Here is a 27,358-nt window from a genome sequence, read left to right on the forward strand (position 1 = left end):
TATAGTCTGATTCTCATTCCTAGTCTTGCCATTGTTCATTTTCTCCCTGAAAAAGCACTGGTAGCAGAGTGTAAAGTGGGTGTGATGGGGTGTAAAAAAAAAAAAAAAAATCACTTGAGACGTGTTAAAATAATCCTTTGTGTGATAGTGATTCACTGTGATCAAAGGTGAACTTATTGAACTTTTTGGACTTCAGGTTTCTTATCTTTAAAATGAGCTTGTTGTATACCTGGCAGAACTGTTTCAAGGGTAAGAAACAATGTTTTGGAAATTGGAAAATACAAACTGTAAATTACCATAAAATGTAAGGCATTTTATTTTTAAAAAATCCTGGATATAGGTGGTAACAAGAGAATTGTATAAAAAAGTGAAAGGAATCACCAGGTATTAAGCACCTAATGTCAGCCGCGAAGCTGAGCCCATTTACAAGTGCTTGTTCCTTCAATCCTTATAACAATCTTGAGGTGGTAACTGGAGTTAAGTTAAGCATATAGAGATGTCAGGTAATCATGAAGGACCTTACAAGACATATTAAGGAGTTTGGGCTAAAACCCCGGGGTATTGGATTTTAATCTGTGTGTCATGTGCTGGGAATACAATGGTGAATAAAACAGACCTTTATAGAGCTTGCAGAGGAGGCAATTGAGCATACAAGCAATTACAATGTAGGGATCAAGGTTATAAATAGGGGAAGCACAAAATACTATGGAAGCACAGGGAGAGGCTCCTAATCCAGTCTCGGGGCTTAAGGGAAGTCTTCTGAAGGAAATGTTCCAGAGGGCCCAGAACTGTGATTAGAATACAGAATGAGGTAGGACAGGGGCAGAAGCCAAATCATGAGGATCTTACAAGCCATATTAAGGAGTTTGGGCTAATAGCCAAGGGTATTGGATTTTAACACAAAGGAAACAGATGAAGGGCTTTAAAGCAGGAAAGTAAAAGGGGTGGTGGTGGCATGACCTAATGTATTCTAGAAAGATTACTGTGGCTACAATGTTGTAGATTGGATTGGAAAATGGAAAGATTAGAAGTATGAAATTCAGATTAGTTGTTAATCTATGATGGTGATAATCCATGACGGTGATCTGTATGTACTCCAATAGTAGCAATGGAGATATAAAAATGGATGGATTTGAGCTGGGATACCATAATTTAAGGGGTGGGAAAAGGAGATTAAGATGTGGCCAGAGAGGTAGGGGGAAAACAGGAGTATGGTGTCATGTAAGCCAAAGTAAGAGTATCCTAAGAAAGGAGTGCCAACAGTGTTAAATTCTCCTTGCAAGGTCTAGGAAGGTAAGGAGTGAAAGTATTTGCACTATGATCAATGAGCTCCCGGCTGACCTTGGTAAAAAGCAACCTCAGTGGCACGGGGGTGAGAAGCAGGGCAGAAGTATTGGGATACAAGTAGGCCAAATTTGTTGTGGAAGCATAATTACCCCACCCTATGAGTTAGGTCTGGGTCTGAGAGAGAATGCTTCCTGGAGGAGTAGGCCTAAGCGGAGTACTCAAGGACAAACAGGAGTTAGCCAGATAAAGAGGCAGAGAAGGAAAATCTAGGCAGAGAATGCCACATGTACATGAGCGCTATGTGCTACATGTACTTTGGGGGCACTAAACATAACTGTGACTTTGGGCAGTTCCTTCACCCATTCCCTTATCTATAAAATGGGAATGATAATGTTGACAGTATTTATTTCACAGATTTGTTGATGAACATTAAGGTAATTTATGTAGAATAATACTAGGTCCACGCTAGGGACTCAACCAATGATTGTTCACTCCCCCCTCATTAAAGCATCACAATGAAACAACACTTTCAGATTTTAAAAAATGAATTTAATGTCTCTCTAGAAACAGTGCACTGATTTTACAAATGTCCACACTTGGTTTTTAGTTCACCAAGATGACGTCAATACAGCTAGTAAGATGCAACACACCACCCTTTGCCTCCGGAAGAGAAACCAGACTGCAAAGGGGACTGAGTACAGAAGCTAACGGAACTTGGAATGATGAGACAAAAAGATCAGAAATGGTTAGTGTGATCCAACATTCTAACATGCCTGTTTGCCTGTTACATCAAATATGGTAATTTGGGTGTGTGTGTGCGGGGGTGGGGGGACAAACAAGGAAAATTCATTGGGGTACAGTGTGATGGAGTTTGCAGACCAGTACTTCACCCCCAAATTAACAACAGCTTGTATAGAACAAAATGCTATTTTAAAACACATGGTTTGTACAGGTATTTGTTTGCTCTTGTAATTTTTGTAAAAAAGTATCAAAACCTTCGTGTCTTTAAATATATCTATATATACATATACAGGTGGTTCTTTTTAAAATTACTTTTTATAGCACAAAGTGTTGCAAATACAGAGGGTTTCTGCTGATTTTTGAATATGCACATGGTGCATAGCTTGAATGAAAAGAGCTTCCTGAATTATTAACTGAAAATTTGAAGCTGTAATTCTTCTACCTCTAAGTTCTCCATATCCTGAATATCCCCAATACCCTAAAAATACAGTGTGAGAAAACTGCAATCCTCTATCTTCATGCATTGATGGGAAAGTAAATAATTTACTCTGAAATGTTTTAACTGCTAACCATTTATATTCTGTGAAATGACGAGTGTGTGGCTAAAGTTAGGGAGCTGGGGAGGCTCACCTTCCTGTCCCCTCTCCCCATTCCCACCAGCGCCTGACTGGACAGTGCTGGGGTTACCTCTGTAGACTCATGTCTTCAAAATTTCCAGTTTTCTTTCTCACTGTTGAGAAAATCTGAGGCTCCTGACAGCGTGGAATGCTTCTGTGAAAATCCCACGGCCCTTATATTAGTTGTCGTTGACCATATCAAAAAACTTCAACTCAAATATATGAAAAGCAGTCACGATTTCCCTTTGGCCACTGGAAAAACTTGAGGCTGAAGAATGCCAAGTCTGCAAAGTGCTGGCAACACATCCTGGTGAAGTTTTCATGATGCACTCGGTGCCTCGTACACAATAAATGACCAAGAAATGTTTGCTTAATTGAATCAGAAATTAAATAGAAGTATTCTATAAAGTGCTTAATTGAACCTGTCTTTTCATTGAGCCTTATTTCTTGCTAAGTCTCCCTTGAGCTTTTTGTTCCTTCTAATGAATTACATGCACTTCCTTAAAGTCCCCATGCTGTTCCATGCCTCTGTGTCTCCTCTGCCTGAAGTAGCTTGGACACCCTGACTTAATTTTTAAGACTTAGCTTAAGGTCACTTCTCCTATGATGCCTTTCTTGACCCCATTCCTCATCTTCTTGGGTAGAAATGATCTCTTTGTATCTTAACAATACTCTGAAAAGAATCTATTCTTTTTTATGTTTCCACATGTCTTCCTCTATTGCTATTTTGTGCTCCATAAAGACAGAAAATGTTTGGTTGACCTGTACATCTGTAGTGCCTGACACTTAGTTGGTACCTAGAAAATGGTTTTAGTGAATTAATATACTGCAATCACAAAGAGAGAATTGGAGGGATCAGTAGTACTTTTTGCCATAAATTTAAATCTGATCTCATTCTAAGGTTACAGGTTACCTCCATCTGTTTTATAAATAACCATGCTATCAAAAGTAAATAAATAAAATTTTAGTTTTCTGTTTCTGAAAGGCCATGTCTGCCAGGGCCTTCATAATTCCATTGGAAAGATAGATAGCAGGTTTGGTACAGTGATCAGGCAGCCCAAAGTAGTCTCCTGGAGAAGGAAAGGGAGGAAAAGGACAGGGACCAGTTTCTTTTAAATAGAGAAAAAATATTTCTGATAAATTTCCTGCCCTCCTGGCATCATTTCTAAGCTTCCTTCCAGCTCTATAGTCCAATGACTGTGTGACCCGTTAATGACTATAGTTATATGACAGCACAAGGGCAAAAGGCAACAGAAATGGAACTAAACCTCAGAATGAGGCTCAAATGCCTCCAGGATTAGAGGGAAGATGGATCCGACTCCATAGATTTCATCTCATTTACTGCCATCCACGTGAGTGCTCCACAACTTTGTTTTTTGTAGGTTGCTCCCATAGCTGCCTCTTTCAAACTGCAGTTGTAGCTTATTCAGAAATCATGGGTGTCTCTGAGAAGTTGTGGTTCATCATCATTTTGGAATCTCAGGCTGAATCATCCTGGCCCCCTTTATTGTTTTCTTCTATGAAGGCCAGGATCTGACAGAAAGTTTAGATAGTATGCATTAGTCACTGTTATCATTTCCCCAGGAAATTCTGTGTCTTTGGAGGCAGGTTATAGAAAACGTTGCTTGTTTTAGGTAAATTTCAATGATTTTTCACTGTCATCAGTTTTCCTTCAGTCAAAAATAATTTTACTTTCCATTCTTGAAAGAATAATAGTAAGTGATTAAGCTCCATAGGAGTTGGCCACCCAGTTTTAAAATTCTATTTGGTGATGGTCATTCTAGGTCAATTGCATTTACTCTCTCAGTGAATGTTTCAGGACATACATATCATAAGGAAATTGCTTGCTTAGGCAAAGTATAGTGCCCAGGCTCCAGAACAGTTTTCTCAAAAGTTAGGAGACCGTGAATGATGTAGAGAAAGTTCCTAGGAACTTGGTGATAGATCTCCAGAATGTCTTCCTGGAAATTCAAAGGGTAGCAAGCTGGTGAGACATCCAAGCTTCATTGAGTTGTGGCAGCTGGGGCATAGGTGGGAAAAATTTGCTTAAATGTGTCAAGTTCCAGATATGTTAAGGTTAGATACATGTCCTCTCCTCCTACTTAAGCCAAACACTTACGTGTCACACTTTGTCCCTGGTTGTCCAGTGGGAGTGAAGGAGCAGAACAGCAGAATTAAGAAAAGACCACATGTTGGATGAGAGTCAGCAGGGACTGAATTCCTTCTGGGATTGTAGGATTATGTTTTCAATGGTAGACCCCACAAAGAGAAAAGAGCACTTCTCCCCACTTCCCTCAAGGCCCAGGGAAAGCAAAGAAAGTGTCCACAGTGAAAAAAAAAAAAATCTATACATATACCTAGAGTTTTTCCTTTTATTTACAAAGCAGTAACCAAATCCCTGTGTGGACATATATATCCAATGTACTATGATATTGCGTATGCCATTTCTCCCTCAACTAGGACTTTAGGTTTGGCCACTTTTTCTGACTTAATCCAAAAATTAGTTTCATCCATATGAACATTATGGTAACAAACCTCTGTCTTACTCTTCCCCACCTAAACGAAATGGTAGTGAGTAAGGGGAAGGGAGAAATGGAGATGTAACAAAACCGGTTCCACTGTCCTTATCCTCAGCCAGTCCCTACAGTAAACTTGGGCTGTTCTGGAAACATCTCCACTTAGCTCTCTATAAGTAAGGAAGGCACCCTCAAGGGTGCTTCAGAGCAACCTTAATGAATTCAACACAAGTGTCCTGAAGGAAAATGAAGTTACTCGAAATGCTGAACTTTAAAACGAGGAATAGCTAAGGTTCAGGTATGTTCTCACCTGAGCACTCGAGAACTTCTGGCACTGTGCAGTCTGTACACTGGCCTTAGCCACAGAACAGAGAGCCCAGGTAGGAGTCAAAGCAGCCATGGGTGAGCCGAAAGGCTTTTCCTGACTGACTGGGGTCCCAGGAATAGCCAGAGGTGGAGAAGATTCTCTTCTAATACATGTTTGCACAAACCATGGTATCTGCTTTCTGAGCCAAATTTCCAAAAGCTTCTCTGAAAACAACTGATACCCCTCTTGTGGATTATTTTAAAATATATTTATCTTTATATATTCGAACAGCCATAGGTGCACCTCTTCTCTAGATTTTTCTCTCACACTCATGCAGACATAAACGTATACAGAGTCCATGTGGTGGGCCAATCATACCAAAAATAAATACTCTCATGTCTCTAAATTATTTATAGAACTAATCTTATTTTCGAAATATGTTAATAAATAATCTAAATGGGGGAGGGAGTCGAAGTGGTTTTTTCTTTTTTTTTATGTTGATGGATAGCCACAAAGCATAATGATTTTATTTACAAAAAAACCTCAAAACTCCAAAACCTAAAAAAATCCCCCCAAAACCAAATAATCTCTGTAAATATAGTTTTAAAATGATGAGTAAGCTACTGTACCATCGGCCCCATTTGGTTATGTACATCATGTTAGTCACTCAGCAGTAGCCATTCCATGAATTCCTCATGGGTAGTGCAACCAGTTAAAAAGTGTATAAAACATTATACATATAAAAGCTCTCACATCCTTTGGATGTTTGCAGTTCATCATAACTTTGTGGTTACCTTTCCGCAACATAAATTAAAAAAAAAAAAATCACACATACACACGTGCACGCGCATTCACTCACAGACCCATAAACAGAAACCCTTCCATCCAAGCACACACCATCCAGAGAGTGTAGTGCATGGAACCCAATTCCATGAGGCACGAAGGGAGTGGTCCCATCCTCAGGGCAGTCCATCATCTTCAAGGCTTAATGCCACTCGCTGGGGAGACAAAGCAGAGAAATCATGATTAGACCAGAGGAGCTATTTATTGAGTATCCATAGGTACCAGACATTCTCCTAGTTTACAGACATTAGAGCTCATGGAATCTTCAAAGTACCCCGAGAGACAGGTTTATCATATATATTTTACAGATGAGAAAACTGAGACTCAATGAGCTTTAAACATGTGCCCTGGATCACATAGCAAGTGAGTAAACTACAGTTTGAACCCAGATCTGTGTGAATCCAGAGCTTTAGCTTTTTCCATCATTCTGTTCTGCCTCTTTGTAAAGGAGGGCTACAGAGATCTAAACTTTCTCAATCCTTTCTTATAGGATTTTAGGTTTGCTCAACTTTAGTGGGTTAGCTTTGGCAAATGCTTAATCCCAGGCTATTAGCTACCTGTCTCTTGCACGTTGGTCATAATTAGGAAGGTAACCTGTTACACTCCTCCCAACTGATTATACAGAATTAGAGGGCAATGCAGGTCAATGAAATTCAACCCCTCTTTCCCTCACCCCTACTTTCTAGTCATTAGACTCCCTCTGTGCTGACCACCAGATGGTGAGCCCATTAAACCCTGAGTGGGTAGACAATGGGCTTAAATTCTTTTTTATATTGACATGAAATCTGTTTCTTTATATCTTCTGATGTTCCTTGAACCTATCTCTTAGACTCAAGAAAGTTCTACACAGGTAACACTTGAAATTTGCACACAGTTTTTGAGTTCTTTCCTTTCCTTCTGAGTGTTTTTCCTCCAGGCTACACATCCAGCTTTCCCCCACCTGGTCCTGATGTAATCTTATTTCCCACTCTTCCATTTCCTGGATACCTTTCTTTGGACACACCTCAGTGTTTCAATATCGTCTCACAGCCATGTGAATTTGGGCTAACCACTTCACCTCTCTGAGCCTTGGTTTTATCATCTGGCAAATGGGAATAATAGGCCTACCTCATAGGGTTGTTGGGAAATCAAATGAGATAATGTATGTAGAGAGTTTAATATAGTACCAAACGCACATGGAGTCCAGAGTATTTTAGATCAACCTAACCAGCATAAAATACAACCAGACTAGCATTTTCCATCTTTGGACGTTCTGCATACAATAAAAAGTAACTCCACTGCCTTTCAAAGCAACTTTTGGTTATTTGTGGATTTGCATGAATACCATGGCTTTGCTCTACTAGCATACTGTGTTTCCCTGAAAATAAGACCTAGCCGGACCATCAGCTCTAATGTGTCTTTTGGAGCAAAAATTAATATAAGACCCGGTCTTATGTTAGATAAGACCGGGTCTTATATTATAGTAAACTAAGACCTTATATTAATATAAGACAGGGTCTTATATTAATTTTTGCTCCAAAAGACGCATTAGAACTAATGGTCTGGCTAGGTCTTATTTTTGGGGGAACACGGTAGATATTTGAAACTATCTTGTTCTAGTGCGGTTAACCTCCCACTCTCTCCAAGACAGATCTCTAGGCCCAGGGTAGGTCCCAGAAGTGACAGTGGAGCTACTGAGAAAAGGACAGGAGAGAGAACAGGTTGTTGAGAATACTGATTTCCAGAACTTCAAGGCTATTTACCCCGTGATATAACGGAAAGGATGTGGGGTTTTGTGTACATACACATTCAAGTTTGAATCCCGGTTCTGCCACTTTCTAGTTGTGATCATAGGCATTATTTAATTTCTCTGAGTCTCAGTTTCCTCATCTGCAAAATGAGGCCAATAATGTTAACTTTATAAGGTTATTGTAAAGACTGAATAAGAAAATGTATCTAAATCACCGAGTGCTGTCTGATACATAGTAAGTTCTCATTGAAGGCTGATTTCCTCACTCTCCTACTCTATTCTCTGCAACTGGCAGGAGTCTATTCCTTGGGCCTAGATTCATTAGGAAAAACTCCTCCTGAATGGTTATTTCCTTCTCTGGAAACAATGCCACTTTACATGTGTGGAGTGCTTTATAACTCACAAAGCACTCTCTCACATGTGCTGTCTCACTTGAACTTTATAATCTTGTGGCAGACAGAACGGGGGTTATTATTCACATTTTACAAATAAAAATGAGCAGAGAAAAGTGACTGAGATCACAGAACTGTGGAATAGGGGAACTGGGAGTCGTCTCCTTACTCCAAGCTCAGCATTTCTTCCACTGTGCCCTCTCTGATCGTTAAAAATTGGTCAAGCAACTGTTGGCTTGGATTGGCCAAGGCTAAAGATCCTCAAGGCCATCTGTTAGTCCTCCTCACGTGCTCAGCCTCATTTCCCATATCTCCCCTTCATGAACAGTTTGCTTCAGCAGCAATTTTGTCTGCCCTGCCCCGTACTTAATCATTTCTTTCACATGCCATTTCTTTGATCTGCAACTAACCATCTTTTATCTTTGCCCCGATACCCTGCTTACAGTTTGCAGCCTTCCAGAACCAGAATGGCTCCTAGGATTGGCTGTACCTGCCTGGGTTCACACCCTCACTCATCAGCCCCTCAGCCTCAGAGTGGCACTGCCCTACCTTGCACTTGACGACAGGCAGCTCGGAAAGAGGGTTCTTCGGGAGTTGGTGCAGCTGTGACCTTGGTTCCCCCGGCAAGACAAAAAGCTCCTTGAGGGTAGGGGTTGGGTCTTCCAGTTCTCTGGTCTCCCCAAGACAGGGCTCTGCCCACAGTGGGCGATCAAAGCTGCTGATTGCCTGACAGGGGGATGGACTGGATGACCTATGAGGTTACACTCAGCCTCCTGACTCTGCTATACATGCACGACACCTGCTTCAGCCACATGTGGTCCTTGTTCCCCCACTGTGCCTCTCAACCTCTGCACATGCTTCCTCTGGAATGCCACTTTCCTCCTCCTCTACCTGGAAAACTGCTATTAGTCTTGCAAGGACACAGTTCATCTGCCGCCTCTGTGAGGTATTCCCTGCCCAATTTCCCAAACAGAATTAACAGCTCCCTGGTTGATGTTTTCATAACATTTGTTCAACATTTACTGGGAGCCAGTTTTGCTAAGCTAGGCACCAGGGAAACAGAGTAATCAGATAGTCCTGCCCTCAAGGAGCTCACCGTCTAGTGGGAAGACCAATGAATAAGAAGACAAGTTGACTAGAGTGTGACAGGTGCTGTGATGGAGAGAGGCTGTGGGAGAACAAAGAAAGTCAGGGAAAGCTTCCTATAAGAGAGGACTTCTGAGCTCCCGTCATGGCACTTTGCACAGCTGTACAATAGGAAGTGACTATCTCTAACTCCCGCCAGCTCCTCGGCAGCAACTACATTCCTTCCTTACTTTTGAACACTTGATTTCTAATGTGGTGCTTCGCTCATAATCGGCATACAGTATTTGTTGAAATGAATACATTTGAATTGCATGGCCACAGTTACCTTTCCAGGCCAAGGGTTCTGAGAACTTACTCAGCAGAAAGAAAGACATTTGGCAGCTTTACTGCCAGGAAGAGCTTCTAGGTACAAGATGGTCCTGATACCCTTCTATCCCAACTACCTGCCCCAGCATTTCTGTGTCCCCAGGGCCTAGAACAGTGCCTGGCACGTGGTAGGTTCTTGATATGTTTGAAGGAAGGAAGGACTCAAGGAAGCAAGGAAGGAAGGAAGGAAAGGAAGGAAGGATGCAAGGGAGGAAGGAAGGAAGGAAGGAAAGGAAAAAGGGAGGAAAGGAATTCTTCTGGCCAGGAATACTTACTGCAGGGTAGACATGGCCAATCTGAGCAGTCCTCCCTATGTGGAGTTCATCTTCGTCCTCCTCTTCCGTTGTTTTCCTGTACACTGGGTTGTCAAAATTCATGCTTTTGGTGTTCTTCCGCTTCCAGTTTCTCCAGATCAGGTAGCCACTCATGCACAGAAGGGCTATTACCGCTGGAGGAAGGGACAGGTTACATTGGACCTCCAGCGGGCTCCAGCCATTGCTCAGAGGTCAGTGCATCTCTGGCCACCTCTCTAATTCTACTGCCCTGCTCCTCAGGCTCTGTTTCTGCATGTTCTTTCTCTGCTGCTTGGAAGCCCTCTTCCCATCTCTTCCTTCGTTAACGACTCATCCTTGAAGATCTAGCTTGTTCAACTTCTCAAGATAGAGTCAGCTGCTCCCTCCCATGTGTTCCCAGGCCACGGTATCATACTTTATATATGTGTGCCCCCAGCAAGACTGAGCTCTTTGAGGCCAGGGACTGGGTCTTCTTTCTCTCTGTGTGCTCAGTGCCTCGCACTGAGTGGGTGCTCAGTAACATGTGCTGAGTGATTGAGTGAATTTCTTCACCATACCTTTCCCCTAATGCTGCTGCTTCCCTGGATTTCCCTAAGAAAACTATTCTCTCCCCAAATTGGAGGGGCTCTGCAAGAAGAGGAGCATCTCTAGAAAAAGACAGAGCAGGAAAACACAGGCTCTGAGTTAGAATAAATGAGTATATGAACGAATGAATGAGGAAGTTTTCAAACAGAGCTGGGCAAAAATGGGGCAAGCAGTTTCATAAGCTATTCAGCAGTCATCCTGAGCATTCACATGGAGGCTGGATAACAGCTATCCAGGATACTATACAGGGGGTTTCTACTTGGGTAATATTATAGTAATTGATTATAATAATTGATAACCCACTAAAGACAAAAACAAAGCAAGGATGCTTGTTGTCACTGCTACTGTTTATTGTCCCAAAGATCTAGCTATGCAGTAAGACCAGATAAAGAATTGAAGGGTACACATATGGGAAAGGGAAAAACGAAACTGTTATTCTTAACAGAAGTTGTATGTTTGGGAAACTTAGAAAAGCAGATGAAAAACTTTTAGAAGTAATTATAGTTCATCAACAGTCCACATGAAAAAAATTTATTAAATAGCAATAACTAATTAGAAAATGGAATGGAATAAGAACATATTCATAATAGCACAACAAAAACTAGAAAAAACTTGGGATAACCTTATAGGAAATAGGCAAGTCCTATATGATCTACAAAATTCTATTGAAGAACATGAAAGAAGGCTCAAATAAATAGACATGTCATGTTCCTTGATGGGAAGCTTCAATATTGTAAAAATGTAAATTATCTCCACATCAGTTTATATAGCCAAAGAATAAGATTTCATCATAATTTTTATAGGGTTAACAAGAAGATTCTGAAGTTCATCTAGAAGAGAAACTGAATAAAAATAGCTAGGAAAATGTTGCAAGAATAATAATGCCTCATTATACTTTAAAACTTATCACAAAATTGTGCTTCTAGTATATAGGAATACACAGATAATTAGTGGAAGAGGATAAACAGCCTAGAAGCAGATCAAAGTATGTTTACGAGTAGGCATGTAGTTTATAATAAAGATGATAATTAAGTCAGAAGGAAAGGACGAACGGTCTTGGGAAAACTAGACAGGCATGTAGGAAAAAAATAGTTAAATCTCTACCTCACACCAAACTCTAAAATAAACTCCAAATGAATTAATATCTAAACATTTAAAAAGTTTAAAATAGAAAAACATGTAGGGAGATACTTTAATAATTTAGAGTGTGGCAGACCTTCCTGACCAAGATACCCAGAAATCATAACACAAAAATTTAGCAAATCTGATACTTAAAAAATTTAAATTGATGCATGGCAAAAGATACCATAAACAAATTTCAAGTGGCAGTATGGGGGAAATTGTGTGTTACAAAGGTTTAACATCCATTATGTATAAATATTTCTACAAATAAGTAAGAATAAGACAAAGAACCAATAGAAAAATAAGAAAAGGCTGTAAATAGGCAATTCATTAAAGATGAAATGTAAATGGCCAATATTATGAAAATGTACTGCACCTCACGGAAAAATCAGAGAAAGAATACTCATTTTTTACCCTTCAGATTAGCAGAAATTTTTTAAAATTTGATTACACCAGGGAAACAGCACACGTATGCCCTTCTATAGAGCGGAAGATGTCAGAAAAGGGGTTGATTTCTCTTTCACTAAACAATGTCAGTATTTTCTGCTCACTCCACACAAAATAAGCCAGGAATAGTCTCACCATCCTCTTTACTGCTGAAGCCTTTCAAGGCTAATTCAAATGCCATCTTCTCCAGAAGGACCATGGCTTCTCCACAGAGCTTTGTGCCTCTGTTACAGCACATTACAATATGTAATAACACTTCTCTTCTATCACTTTTTTAATGAACACGTCTGATTAAAGACTGAAAGCTCTTAAAGTCTTTTATTTTTTTCTTCCCTGGATCCTCGGCACTTGGCATAGTCCCCTGCACACTGTAGAAGTTCTTAAAACCTTCACTCACTCACCCCCATACTGGGGATTCCCAGGATAAGCAGACAAAGCAAGTAAGGGAGCTATGCCTGTGAATGAACAACCATAATTCAAAGATCCTGCCAAGAGATGAGACGGGCATGAGAGATAGGATGGACAGGATACCACGTGAACGTGGGCGTGGGAGAGAATGAATCAGCCCCAAGGTTCTCTGTGAGGTTTAACTAAATGTTATATTCTGGAACACCTCCCACGCCACTGCCCGTTACTGGCTTTGCTCCATGCTGTCTTCACTGCTTGGGTTGCCCTCGCTGCTTCTTCACTTGGTTGACCCAGTTCAAATGTCATTTCCACTAGGACACCTTCCCTGCCCACTTACCTTCTCTCCCAGTTCTAAGTTAAGTGCTCCTCAGCACTTCCATTAAACCACATCTGGCTTCATTTCAGCATTTGCCATGTCATAATCAAATTATCTGTGTTATGTGTGTCTCCAACAAGACCATACATTTTTGGAGGACAGGAACCATGATTTACCCATTTTTAACCCCCTTCCCTCCCTTTACCACACAGAGTCTGTCACACTGCTTGATAAGTGTTTGTTGAAAATGAATCAGAAATGTTTATTTCCTACCATGTGCCAGAAACAGCTAGGAGTTGGAGAGAGGGGGTAGCGAGAGACACCAGCCTTGGCCGCATGGAGCCTCCCGTCAGCTCCACATGGCTGACATGCAGAGGGAGAATGTGGAGTAATGTGGGATGCATCTGCCTGGTGCTGGGGGCCAGGTCCTACACGGGCTCGTGCGCCAAGCTAAGAAATTAAATCTGGACTGGGAGGTGGGCAGGAAGGCTGCCAGGGCAGAAAGAAAAGCCAGTGGGACAGGTCAGTGTGCTCAGGGCTCTATCCTTCCAGTGCTTTCCCCAGACCCTGGGGCAGGCTCTCTCTTTTCTCCCCAGTGACTTGGGGCCACACTCACCCATGGGCACGACGATCCCAATGACAGCAGCAGTGACAGTTGAGCCCATCTTGCCGCCTTCATTCCCATCTGCAAAATACAAACATTTGGAGAATGATGTCTCTTGTTTTTCGTGGTCTGTTGCAGTCTGTCTGTCCATCTACATTATCAGTTTATTTTCAATATGTACTGAAATCGGATGCAGTATTGTGTAGTGGAATCAAGAGTATAGGCTCCTGGGTCAGACTTTTTGGGTTCAAATCCAGCTCTACTACACCCTACTTGTTTGACCTTGGGCAAGTTGTTATATATTATAAATATTATATTTCTTTATATTTAAAATCAGGATCACAACATTACCTACCTCCTAGGGATACTGTGAAGATTAAATGAGACGATTCATGTAAAATGCTTACTTAGTGTCCGACACAGCCTTGTCTAGTTCAAAGAGAGTGGGGAGTGGGGTAGGGGTTGTTGTGAGACCTAAATAAAATAAGGTATATAAAATCACATTCTAAACTGCAAAGTACTTGGAAGCTAGTTTTTAAAAAGTATGTTGTGCCATCTTTTTCATCCTTACAACCATCTTCATCGTAACATTTGTACAGCACTTTGTAGTTGAGAAGGCATTTTCCCTTTGGATCCTCATGTAGCCCTCTGAGGGTGAAGAGAAGCCATCATCTACATTTGCTCCAAGAGAGATGATTGCCCCCTGGCAGTGGTCCAGATGCCATCTCAGTGTGTCTGTTTCTCCAAGTTACCCTAAGGGGGCCACTTTACTAAGGAAGAAAAGAGCTGCAGTGCTTACAGCGCCATTGTCTTCTCCGAGCAAACACTGGGCAATGATATTAAAGCCCAGAGCACGCTGCAGGTGGTGGGGAGACTCCTGGTCAGAGGCGCTGCCCCATAGGAGGGGAACTGGAATTCACAAGCGTTCCCCCTGCCTCTCCGAACTTCAGGGTAAGCGCTCAACTCAGAAAATCCAGCTTCTGCTGGCAGGACAGGCCCAATTAGAAAGGTGCTGCCAAGCTGCTTAGTTTCTGGGCCATGTGTGTGTATGGGAAATTTATCCTCTGAAATGAACTCCCGTTGGCAGGTAACTCAATTAGAAAGGTATTTGCTGGTTAATGAGATAGAACATATCTAGCAGTGAGAATTACTGCTCCTGATGATTTAATAAGTGGTGAACTTAATTACTTTCACCCCAGGGTTTGGAAAGAGGCACAAGCAGACTAGTTGTGGATATTACTTTCTGAGGAAACTACCAAGGGTGCTGAGAACTGAGACCAGAGCTTTTGAAGTTTCTGAGGGTAGATGTGTTAGTAACAGGTGACGCACAGACACACACCCGGAGTCAGCAGAGTCTGCCTGTGATCACCGCTATTTATACCACCTCCTTTGCCTCTCATGGCAATCTTGTGAAGCAAGTAGGGAAGGGTTATTATTACTCCACTTTGTAGGTGAGGATGCTGAGGGTCAGACACGGGAAGTAGATTCCCTCGAGACCCTCTGGAAGTTAGGGGCACCTAAGACTCCTATATGGGCACTCTACCTCCCTCTGCTTCCTCCTCAGAGGTATCCAGTATTCAGCTCTGGTATGATCTCTCCTTCCCACTTATCCCCCCATCTTGCCTTCCCATATCATGAAAAAAGGCAGAATTCATTTCCTTACAATGCTGGGAGTGGTTGCTGGTTGCAGGGCTTGGGGTAGACGGGCTGATGCTGGAAGAATCCCTGGGGACATTAACTGAGCTTGGGACCGCAGCTGCCAGGCTTGGTTTCTCTGTGCTGTGGTTCTGGTAGGTGGGGCTGTGGATGGTGGTCCCCGGGGCTCTTGTGGTATCGGCTGTCCTCGTTGTAGTAGAGGCTGACGTCGTAGTTGAGGTAGATTGAGGTGCTGGAGGGGAAATACCACGGAGGTCACTTGGACAGAGAATTTTGTTGCTTTAGTGCCTAAATTGTTGCCTCTATGGATTATACTCATGAACACATCCTGATGGCTCAGCTCAAATGCCACCTCTGTGAAGACTTCCCTAATCCTCCTGAATGGCTATGATCTTTAGCTGAATCCCAAGCTCTATGCCTGTGTTTATAATGCACGTTCATGTGATAAAGACGAGTCATTAAAACAGTGTGGTAGAATTAGGTGTGGGCAAGACCACTGTTAAAGTCTGGGAGGAGGGGAATCATATAAATCTAGAAGGATTTCATACACATATTGTTACACGATTAGGTTTAAATTCTCACTCCACTTGAAACGGTTGGATCTGGAAATCATAAATGATGCAGCAGACTTATGCTCAAACAAAAGACTTTCGCCCTGCATCAAGACTGGGGAACGAATATAAATTTATATGGTTAAACTGTTAATTATTGTTATTAGTTCCAATCATATCACAAAAGGGCTTTTATGTAGTGTTAAGTTCTAGGTGAGAAATAGGTAAGCTTATAGTCACCTCCATATAAACAGTAACTAAAGCTATGGGGATCAAGGGTTCTTAATTTGAGGTCTTCAGGGGTTCCAGAAAGCCCCTGAAACTGAATTTGAAATATTGTCTGTATATGTGCATTTTTCTTGGGAGTGAGAAGAGAAAGCCTTGGAAGGACGCTGGGGGATACCAGCATTCAAGGCAGGTAAAGAAGACGAGCTTGCAAAGGAAATATGTAGCCAGAGCAGATGGAGGCAAACCAGGAACAAACAGTATCCCAGAAGTCAAGGGAGGATTTCAGTGGGATGGGGTCTGGCATGGCCCGGGGCTACCCCTCCTGGTAGGTCCACTCACCTCGGTAACACCTCTTCATGTCTGGGCCCAGCCACATTGTGTCAGGACAGGCACAGGTGTACTTGGGAGAGTGGCTGGAAATCTGAGGAGCAGGAAGGCACAGGTACTCACAGCCTCCATTGGGCTGGGCACTCAGCTCACACACGTCTGTAGCTAATGGCGGGTGGGGGTGGGGGAAAGAGAGAGAGAGAGTAGAGGAGAGAGATGGGGCACAGACGGGACTAGCAGGCGTTCCCTCCTCCCAAGGATGAGGCCCTTCCCACTCGGCTTGCTTGGAAAGCTTTCTCTACTGCTTTTATTGGGCACCTTCCAGCACCGTGCCTGGTGTTTTATCCCCACACTTTGATTTAATCCTGACAACAGTTCTGAGAGGTGGGTATTATGCCCCCGATTGACAGATAAGACACCAGGGCTCAAAGAGAGCAAACTTGTCAAAGCTGTACCTCTAGCAATTTTGGAGACAGAATTTAAATTGAGGTCTGTTAGACTCCAAAGTCCATGTTTTCCCCCCACGCCAGACGCCATGCCTCTTTCTTATTTAAATTTCTAGATCTAGAATCCGGCACCAACCTTATCCCCTATGCTTTCCCACCTTCAGCCTGGCAGCCAACACCTCAGTTACAGTTGGATTTAGTATATCCTAGTGATAGAAGCGGGGACAACCACGTAGTAGGATTCCTGGCTTCTCCTCCCAGCCAACAAGCTGAATTACTCTCTGGCCCTAGGATACATTGGTTCACTCTACAAATAATGAATGAGAAGCAATGTGCTCCTCATGGCAGAAGGAGTTCTGGAATCAGACAGACCTGAGTTTAGGTTTTAGTTCTGCCACTTGCTAACAATATTTTACCTCTCTGAGCTACAGTTTCCTCAATTGTTAAATGAGAACATAATACCTACATTTTGTAAGATTGGCAAAAATAGGGCATTTATATATTTATTTTTTTATACCCAGTCTTATTTCACCAAGAGCTTGAGGCAAAACCAGATAAAATACGTGGCAGAAAAGCACTCTACCAACTAGAGGGATTGCTGCCACAATTCCTGGGGCTGCTGAGACACGACGTCATATGAACATGAATGCAGCCTGCCTAGTGGAGGGAGAGGACATGGGCGGGGGACCTGGGACCAGGGAAGGCTCACCTCTTGGCTGCTTCAGCTCATGGAAGATGACAATGTCATGTGGGTTATTGAGGTTCTCAGCTAGGACGGAGATATCCAGGCCATTGAGCCGATTTGCACTGAAAATGGCCTCATTCTCCAAGTCTGTCCAGAACACTTTGTCCTGTAGGATACAGATGCAGACGATGGGAGGCCTAGAGCTGAAACCCATGACCTCAATCTGAGGGCTCAGCCCCAAACCATAGTCGTAAGACCTGCCCTGCCATCTCCCCTGAGCTCTCCTGTCCACGGATTCACAGGGGGGCTCTCAGCCTCTGATCGGTGACATATGCTTCTGTCTCAGGGGGTTATTTGGTGAATCTGAGCCTGAAAGCTGCTCATTAATGCTGAGCTAGGCCTGCTTCCTGGAGCCCAGCAGAAACCCAAGGTAGGGTCTCTATTAGCTGTTACCATTTCTGGGGCCCAAGGCCAAGATTGGAGGGGATGTGAGCTACTGAGGCCCTGCTGCCTCCTACAGTACAACACACATGCATCCAACGCTTAGCCCATACAAGCCTGGCTGTGCACCGGTAGGCAAATCCACGTTTACAGGTACAACCATGCAGCCTCATGCACAGATCTGGACACTCACTTACATGCCTCTCTACACACACACAGGCACCACAGCTATACCTAAATAAGCACTTGTCTAGGTATTGGTACACATACTTATACACACAAGCTCCAGCATATACAGGAATGCACGCTTTTAAATGGATGCATTTATGTACACACATGCACATACATATACTTTACATGAATGTGCGACAAATATGCACAAGCACATACATGAGTCCAAACACACCTGTCTTTTGAAGCAGGGCCTAGACTTGGAAGTGAGGCTTTGCCCATAGATTCAGAGCAGTGCGGGGTGATGTCGCTCCACGCAAATATTGCCAATGCCCATCATAGACCAGTGTCCCCTTGCTTTCCCTCCCCTCGGTGGCAGAGTTAGTTTTGGGGAAGAGGTGGGTGTGTGAGACCTTGGTTGGTTTTGGCTTCCTCATTCCCCAAGGAGAAAGGTTGTTAGGGTCAGAACACAGGAGGGTCTGGACTCTTCATCCTCCTGGGAACTTCTGGAGGATTGGGATGAATTCTGGTCCACTTCTATGACCCCAGGGTCCAAAAGGCCAGTACAAGTGTGCTGAGTTGAATGACATCTCTCAGGCCATTTCCAACAATAAACGATTCTAAGGTCATGTAGATTCCTTCTTTTCTCCCTCCCTTTACTGGGTACCTTCTAAATATATATGTGGGCACAGTGCTCGGTGCTGAGGGTTCAGAGAGAAAACATACACAGTCTAGCCACTTACCTATGAGTGGTGCTCTGAGAGAGTGGTCTTGGGAAGGGAGTACAGGAAAGGCTGCCAGGCAGACAAAAGCCTTTGTATGGAGGCAGCTCGCAAAGTGTGCACAGACACGTCAGCTGGCTTCCCTGTCCCTTTGTTTCCACTTGGACAACTTTCAGGGAGTCATCCTATTTGAATAAGCCTTGTCTAGGCTTCAGCTTCCTACTGGGGCCGTGCCTCCCCTCACGGGGCTCACCTCAAACACAGCTATTCCAAAAGGGTGGCTCAGAAAGTCCGGGGAGGAAATCAGCATCTTTCTGTTGCCTCCACTGAAGTCGATGCTGGACAGCTGGTGCAGCTTGGAGTCTACCCAGTACAAGCGCTGGTTCAGCAAATCTTGGGGAGGACAGAGAAGGTGGGGATTGCAGAGGGGATCTCTGCTTCCCCGTGCCCTCTCCCTGCCCACATCTTCAGGCCAGGCCTCAGGCTGAGGTCAGCCTGGGGCGACCATCAGGAAACACGTGCACTGGCTCTATGAGGGGACGCAGAAATAAGACACGGGGCTCAAGGCAGTGGTCAGGCCCGGGTGCTAGAACAGCCCCCAATCCAGGGAAGGCAGGGCTCACCCAGGGTGATTCCATTGGGCCACTCAATATTGTCTGACACCAGTGTTTTCCGGTCCACACCGTTGAGCCCAGACTTCTCAATCTTGGCCTGGTACCCCCAATCAGACCAATACATGAACCTAAAAGAGAGAAGAACCCAGTTGGGCTTCTTGTCAGAGACACGACTGGGGTGGTCTGGATCACAAGAGCTCAACGACCCACTGCTTAGTAGGGACTGGAAAGACCCCTGAAATCCACTGGAACCCTCAGATCTTAGAGTTAGCAGGTACCTTCACCTCTTCTGAGTCCTAGGAAGCGTGTATTCCTTGAGCGTCCACCCAGCCTCAGCTGCACAGCCTGGAGCCCATCTCTCTCACTGTGGCGGCTCCAGCTAGAACCCTAGCATGCCACAGTGGGAAGGGCCCTTGTCACCCCTCTCTTACTTTCCCTGTCTACAGAGGAGAAAGTGGATGACCTACCCAGGGTCACACAGCTAGAACTGGCTAGGGCTTCTCTCTCTTTTTCCTCGAACATTTATTGACTACTTACTATGTGCCAGGCACTGGGCTGAGTGGTTTCACCTCCTGTACTTACATCGAGACTATGGAGGAAGTCAAAGGGAGGCAGATTTGGGAATATGAGGAAAAAAATCAAACACATAAACAAAACAACACAAAACTTCCTAATGGGCAGAGCTGTCCAAAATGAAACGGGCTCTAGGGAAAGTAATGAGCCCCTGTCTCTGGAAGTGTGTGAGCAGCCACCAGATGCCCACCTACAGCGTGCAGGGACTGAGGACCAGCTTCCTGCCCCAGGAAGTTCTACTAGGCAATCTCTAGAGCCCTGCCCTGCTCTGAGATGCTCCGATTCTATCATATGATGAGTGCGCAGCAGAGTCCCGGGAGAACCCTGGCGACCAATGCCCCAAGAACCCTTGGTCAGGAGTTAATAGGGGGAGGGACCCACACGGACTTTCTTACCATGGGTTGTGTCTGAGTGGCTCAAGACCTTCCAAAGCCCTCAGGAGAGCTCTTATGATGGACACATGAGGGCTGAGTGCCTACAGTAGGAGAATGGGAAATTCTAGGTGGAGACACTCACCCTCGCAGGGGGTCGACGGCAATGGCCCTGGGTTCACTGAGGTCATGGCTAAAAAGAGTGCATCGGCGACGGCCATCAACCGTGGCCACTGAGATAGTCTTGTTGCCCGAGTCGGTCCAGTAGATGTGCTTGTGGACCCAGTCCACTGCCAGGCCCTCCGGGGAGTGCAGCTGCTCATCGATAAGGACCTCCTGCTCTGCTGGGTCACTGGCTTTGTCCATGTAGGCGCTAGGAGCAAGCAGAGCCGGCCATGGGGTAGGTGTTCTACCCACTATCCCTCTGGAGTTGCTTGTGCTCCCTTCCCATCTCTCTTTAACTTACGGGCCATGGCAATGAATTTTAGAGGAATTTGGCTAATTTCTGTTCAACATATTCCCCGGGCCACCAGGGTAAGCATACAGGTATCAGCCACAGCCTGTGGCCTAGAGGAGCTCAACTTAGAGGGGGACAGAAATTTACAGTCAGATAATTACAGTACAGTATGATTATGGAAAGTGTTAGGGGCCACAGCAGCAGAGAAATGGAGACTACATCATCCAGTGGGTGAAGCCCTAGACGTTCCATAGTCACTGTGATCCTGTGTCCCTTCCCAAGTTCCAGCTCTGTCCTGGGGCATCTAGAGGCAGAGGGGGCACAGAGGACAGCCTTCCTCTCCTCCCCGTCACTCCATACCCAGGCCTGGCTACAGGACACCTGCCATGGCTCACCCGTAGATCTTGCGGTAAGACAGGTCACACCAGTAGATGCGATTGGTGGCCACTTCGACGTCCAGCGCCACAACGTTCTTGAGCATGGGGATGAGGCGTGAGTAGTCCCGCTTCACCAGGTCTATCCTCCGCACTTCATGCCGGTTGGTGAAGATCAGAGACGGGCTTCTGCCGGCTGCCATGCGGGGAGGTTGAGAGAGAAAGGGTCAGCACAAGAGGTGGGAAATCTGGAGACCAAAGCTCTGCCTGTCACTGGTTTGCTGGGTGAGGCCTCATTTTTCTGTAGAACAGAGGTGACAATTCCTACCTCACAGGGTAGAGGAACAGATGAAATAATGGGTACAAAAAGCATAAGATGAAAAGCACCATGCCTAACAGGATTTTATTGTTTTTCTTAGACATGAACGTCCCCCAAATCTTTTATGACACCCCATTTCCTCCTTAGGCTTGCACGAAGGTCTTACATAGCGTGGCACCAAGCTCCCTGTCCAGCATTGTCATTCACCCCTCTACCACACCTTGATTCCAGCCAGACTACCTGTCATCACCCAGCCACGGCAGAGCTTTGCTCATTGTCCCCTCCACCGAGAATGCATTTCTCCCCAGCAACTACCACCTCCTCTGCTTAGGGCCCCTGCAATAGTTCGAGAAGGGGCAATGTGAGCATCAGCTGTTTTAGAAAGATGCCTGAGGCTCCAGTCTGGAGGATGGACATCAGAGCTGGGAGTGAGACTCAAGGGAGGGGGTTTAGGGAGGCCACCGGGAGGCTTTATGCAGAGTGTATTCGGGGACATGACAAGAGATGAAGCTACAGAGGTTGGCAGGGGCCAGACCAGGAAGGGTCCTGCGAGGTAGGAGAAGAGTTTGCACTTTATCCTGAGCCAATAGCAGGGGTGGTATATGTCATGTGTGTAATATATGACACAGATTATCTATGTGCAATGGAGACAACATACAACTGCCCGTGTACACACAACACCCATTTTTAGACTTACAATTAAATTTTAGAAAGATCACCAGTGACCTAGACATTCCTGGCTACTCCATGTGGAGAGTCACTGTCCCGCAGGCCTACCAGGGCCCAGCACTCAGCACAGGCTGCCAACCCCCCAACCTGTTTTTAGATGTATCAGGTCACTCTCAGTCACTAACAGTCTGAGTGGCAACACCTGTACCTGGAGCTGCCTGTGCCTTCTCCCCTTCTGGTTTTCCAGCTGACACTTCTGCAGGCCACCTGGTCCCTGTCACTGCGCATCTGTGCCAGGCTAACGTGTTCCCCAGGGGCAGGGTTGGACTAGCACAGCGTCATGTGGGGCTGGGGGCTGGGTGTGTGACTTGTGTGTAATGATGGAGACTGTTTCAAAGCAGGCGGGGGTGAGAGGGAGGGTGTGGTATAAACAGAGAACATAGAAAATACAGCTCCAAGTTCAGGAAAGAGAAAAGAGGAAAGCTGGCTTCAAGGCCCAGCTCTGCCACTGACAAACTATGTGATTTTCCCCACCCCAAAATGAGAGCAATGGTACTTTCTCTTCCTGAAGGCAGGAGCTGGCTTACAGGATGTCTTGAGGTGGTTTTTCCTAAGAGCTGTGGCTGTGGCAGGAACCAGTGTGTTTATAATTTGAGCTTTTGTGTAACTACACTGCAGGTGTTCATCTGTGGGGGGTTGTGCCTACATGGGCAGTTTGTGTCGTCTGCACTGCACATATATAATCTATGTTGTATATGGCATGGGTCCCGTGTGGGGTAAGAACAGGTTGCATGTTACATGTGGTGGGCTAATGCATGTGTTGTATATTATACAGTTTGGGTGGTACGTTTTTTGGGTTTAGAGGCTACATGTCAATTATTGTGGCTGCTGTACTGTTAACAGTCTATACCTTGTATATTGTATTTGTACATTGAAACGCCAGGCTCATAGACCCAACTGCCTACTCAGTACCTCTACTTAGATGTCTAATTTTCTTAACCTTAACGTGTCCAATCAGTCTAACATTCCCCAAACCTGCTTTTCTCACCATCTTTCCCAACTCCATAAATAGCAATCCTATTTTTCCAGCTGCTTGCCCAAAAACCTTGCAGTCATTTTTGATTCTTTTTTTTTTTCCCTCTCACATCCCACATTTAATTCATAAGTAAATCCTGTTGCTCTAAAATAAATCCTGACCTTCAAAATCTATTCAGTCTGCCTGCCTCTCATGTTCCCACTGTAATACCCTGGCCCAAGCCATTGTCACCCCTCTTCTGGATTATGGCAGAAAAGCTCTTAAATGATGTTCCTGCTTCCTCCCCTGCCCCATACAATCCAACAGCAGCCAGTTAAAACACAAGCCACACCATGTCCCTCCTCTACTCAAAACCCTCAAAGGTTTCCCCTGACAGAGTGAAATTGAGAGCCAGCCTCACTGGTGTAGAAGGCCTTTGTGAAGTGTCCTGCGTCACCTCTCTGACTTCTCTCCTCCCGGTCCCCTGGCCCCAGCTGCACTGACTTTCTCATGGTTATTTCAACCACCAGGCATGTCCTGCCTTCGGGCCTTAGCACTTTCTGTTCCTCCGCCTGATCCTGTTCCTGCAGATAAATAAGTGCAAGGCTTACTTCACTTCAAATGTCACCTTGTCATGAAGGTGCAGGCTTCTCTGACCATGCTATTTAAAACTAACCCATTGCCCTCCTAGACTTCCCTCTTCCCTCCCCTGCTGTATATTTCTCCTTAACCCTTATTACCATCTGCCATGCACTGTATTTCATTTATTTATTTACCTATCTATCTATTTATTTATCTGATTTCTTGTCTGTCTCACCCCCTAGGATGTCAGTCCCATGAGGGCAGACAAGCATTTGTATCTGTTTTGCTTCCTGCTGAATCTCCAGTGCCTACAACCATGTTAGGTGTTCAGTATAACGAATTGAATAGAATGAATGAATTCAGCGGCTGAAGTGATCCCTGTTGGGTCTGCACATGTCCTGCTCTGTGTGAGCTGCCTGTGCTGTGTGTGGAGTCTGCATGATCGTTCGCCCACACATCGTGTGCTGTGCGAGTGCAGTTTCTGTGGGCTGTACTGGGTGGCTCTGTGCGCTGCCTGTGTGGGGGTGAGTGTGCAGTGCATTGTGTGTGTGATGTGTATTTACACTCTGAGCACTATTTTCTGTGTGTGTGCGTGCGCACACGCATGTGCACATCTGCTCCTCACATAGGCGGAAGCACACTGCATTCTATACCCCCTCAGAGCTGCCCCCTGCCCCCCACCTTGGGGTGTCCATACCGACAGCCTTGCAGTTCTTGGTCAGTGTGTCCATCTCGTAGCCAGGGTGGCACTCGCACTTAAAGTAGCCCTTGTAATTGACACAGATCTGGCTGCAGGCGTCTGGGTCCTCGCACTCATCAATGTCTGCGGGGAGGAGCAGAGGTCAGAAGTGGCAGGAGGTTCTGTCTCCGCTTGGGAGTGTGAGGGGAGGGTCTCACCGCCACAGGTCTTCTGGTCCAGGAGCCGGTAGCCCGCTGGGCAGGTGCACTCAAAGCCAATCCTGAGGTCAGTGCAGATGTGGGAGCAGCCGCCGTTGTTGTGCAGACACTCGTTCAACCCTGGGGAGGGACACACGCTCCTGAGGGTCCAGGAGCCCAGTCTGGGGTGGGGGCCAGACAGGGGTGGGCCCAGAGCTGAAGCAGAGACCTAGGGCAGCAAGACTCCTACAAACCCAGAATTGGGCCTTCCCAATTCTCATTAGCCAGGTGACTGGGCAAGAGGAGGGTCAGAGAGGGGCAGGTCTTTGCTCAAGGCCAGAAACACAGACAGGGACAGAGTGGAACGAGAACTCAGGCCTTTTGCCTCCCAGACCAAGGCTCCTTCCACCGCTGGGTTGGAGGCACCTAAGATGCCTGATGTCTTTCCTTTCACAAACATGTTGCTTCCAGCTCCTCCTTCCTTGTGAGCTCAGAGTTGAAGGGGCCTGAATGTATCATGTCTAACCCTCAGGATACCCCAGCAACCCCTTCTCAAATGTCTATGCTTCTACATCTCCAGCCTCAGAAGCTCACTTTCCTCCTGAGGCAGCTGGCTCCACCTGGAGCAAAGTTCTTCCTCACAGAATCGGCCTCCCTGTAGCTTCTGCTCCTGCTCCCAGCTCTGCTGTGTGGTGTTGGCCAGAGTCTAATGGCTCCCTCAGAATCTCCTTAAAGCCCTGATTTCTGGTCCCCTACCGTTCAGGTACCTTTCTCTGGCTACACTCCATCTGTCCATGTCCCTCTTCTCAGAGAGCCCAGAGTAAGCCCACCACGCAAGAGTCTTAACAGAATCTGCCCCTTGAGCTTGTGGTTATCTAAAACTCCCAGGCCTTTTTCTACGCCGAAGTGCTGCTAAGTCAGTTCTCTCCTACCATGAACTGTGATCGAGTTTTTTCACTTCCTCTTCTCTCAGCCCCTATCACTGTTCCTCCACTTAGTCACAGGCCTGGTTCTGGGATTACCAACTGCTGCAAAGGATGAAGGGATGCCAGGACGTCATCTGGTTCCCCTGTCATCCACTCCCTCACCACCTTCTGGCAGGGTCCTAGAGGAGGTCAGAGAGGCCAGGACCAAGACTCTCACAGTATCTTCTGAGCTTTAGAATCACAGAAGGTTAATTCTGTGAGCCCAGGGAAGGTGCCATACCACCCCTCTGCCCACCCGCCTCATGCACCACCGCTCCAGCCAAGCCGAGCTGAGCCAGCCATGGCCATGCACAAAGCTGCTCTGAGCTGCCCACCCCAGGCCATGCACAGCTGTGGGTGCCCCACCTCCAACCTGAGCCATGCTTAGGGAATGTTCCCCTTTACCCCTGGGCCTCCTCCTGTTTCCCCGAGGCGTTGGCAGAACTGAAAGAACAAGACCACAGCAACCCCATGACTGGGAGGGCCTGGGGTGACTCAGCCAGGCCTGGCCCTGGAAGCACCAGCCCCTTGGGGGAGGCTGAGCCAGGGTACCTTTGGGGTCGTCTCTGTGGAGCACCACCTCCAGGAATCTTTCTGACACTCCAAGCCCCCGCTGATTTCTCCCATACCACATTATTCCCTCAGCACCATCCATTCATGTGTTCACCCACTCACTCCCTGCCTCATTCATGCACCCACTCTCTTCCTCCCTCTCCCTTTGCAGGGAGCAGCAACTCTTGTATTTACTGAGCACTGATGGAGTGGCATGTGTAGAATGGCTCGGAAAGGGGAAAGCTCAAAGTGACATAGCCTTCTGTGAAACAGAAGGTACAGAGTTCTCTGGGGCCGAGGTGGTCGGGGTGAGAATGGGTAGCTGGTCTGGACCTGTCTATCCCTATCAACCCTTTCCTGGAAGGCCAGCACCAAGGCAGAGGCTGAAGGGGCGTCTCTGGGCCTTCCCAATTCTCTGTTGCTTGGAGGTGATTCTGCTGGGGGCCTGCAGGTGAGGAGAGGAGCAAGTGGTCCAGAGAGGTATGAGCAGCATATGAGGCCCCCCGCGGAGTGAAGGGGCAGTGTCACTTTCCCCTGCACATGCGCACACCTGCATGCACACACACACCAGCTGACGTGCAGAGACACAGACGGCCCACGGAATCCACAGACGCATTCACACAGACGTGAGAACACACACAACGACAAATGATGCAATTCCCTTGCCTTCCTCAGAGAAGGAGCCATGGATACAGATTCGGGCCTGTCACCAGCACAGAGACACAAACACATGCACACATACTTCTCTTTGGTACACCATGCAGAAGACGAGAGAGAAGAGAGTTCAGTAGGTTAGCAGTCCCTGGCTAACTCCAAGTCTGGGCAGGATGGGGGGCTAGGCTCAGTGTTCCTACTTCCGTACCTTCTTCTCCATAGGTTCTTTCTTCTGGGATTTTCTTGGCAGGGCCTTTGTGAGGGTGACGGGGAGGGGTCTGTCACCTGCAAACCCAGGTGCAGGCCGAATGACCTTCACTCACCCAGTTGTTACTCTTCCTTTCAAACTCAATCTTTAAATCTCCAACAGAGACAGAAACATGCTGTTCCTAGGGAGCTCCAGAGAATGAAACTGCTCTAAGGGCCCAGGAGGAGAGGTGCTGGGTGAAAA

At 45.8% G+C, this 27,358-nt stretch overlaps 1 protein-coding gene across 11 annotated transcripts in view; it reads right to left on the bottom strand.

Moving 5' to 3' along the window:
• Positions 1 to 1,814: 1,814 nt before the first annotated feature.
• Positions 1,815 to 27,358, bottom strand: part of LRP8 (LDL receptor related protein 8) — a 72,973-nt gene continuing 47,429 nt past the window's right edge. For 4 of the 11 annotated variants that reach the window (XM_074334742.1, XM_074334743.1, XM_074334747.1 and 1 more), the window contains 14 exons: positions 26,107 to 26,145; positions 24,758 to 24,877; positions 24,558 to 24,683; positions 21,297 to 21,471; positions 20,590 to 20,817; positions 19,510 to 19,628; positions 19,140 to 19,279; positions 17,577 to 17,718; positions 16,434 to 16,586; positions 15,323 to 15,547; positions 13,672 to 13,740; positions 10,160 to 10,332; positions 8,982 to 9,158; positions 1,815 to 6,466 (listed from right to left, as the gene is read on the bottom strand). In XM_074334742.1, coding sequence (XP_074190843.1) covers positions 6,428 to 6,466; positions 8,982 to 9,158; positions 10,160 to 10,332; positions 13,672 to 13,740; positions 15,323 to 15,547; positions 16,434 to 16,586; positions 17,577 to 17,718; positions 19,140 to 19,279; positions 19,510 to 19,628; positions 20,590 to 20,817; positions 21,297 to 21,471; positions 24,558 to 24,683; positions 24,758 to 24,877; positions 26,107 to 26,145 — 1,925 coding nt within the window. In that variant the 3' untranslated portion in view covers positions 1,815 to 6,427. The remainder of the gene's footprint in view (positions 6,467 to 8,981; positions 9,159 to 10,159; positions 10,333 to 13,671; positions 13,741 to 15,322; positions 15,548 to 16,433; positions 16,587 to 17,576; positions 17,719 to 19,139; positions 19,280 to 19,509; positions 19,629 to 20,589; positions 20,818 to 21,296; positions 21,472 to 24,557; positions 24,684 to 24,757; positions 24,878 to 26,106; positions 26,146 to 27,358) is intronic. The other 7 variants (XM_074334744.1, XM_019742775.2, XM_074334748.1 and 4 more) reach the window with 3 other exon arrangements.

Source organism: Rhinolophus sinicus, linkage group LG06 (genome assembly GCF_036562045.2).
Source record: "Rhinolophus sinicus isolate RSC01 linkage group LG06, ASM3656204v1, whole genome shotgun sequence".
Lineage (NCBI taxonomy): Eukaryota > Metazoa > Chordata > Mammalia > Chiroptera > Rhinolophidae > Rhinolophus > Rhinolophus sinicus.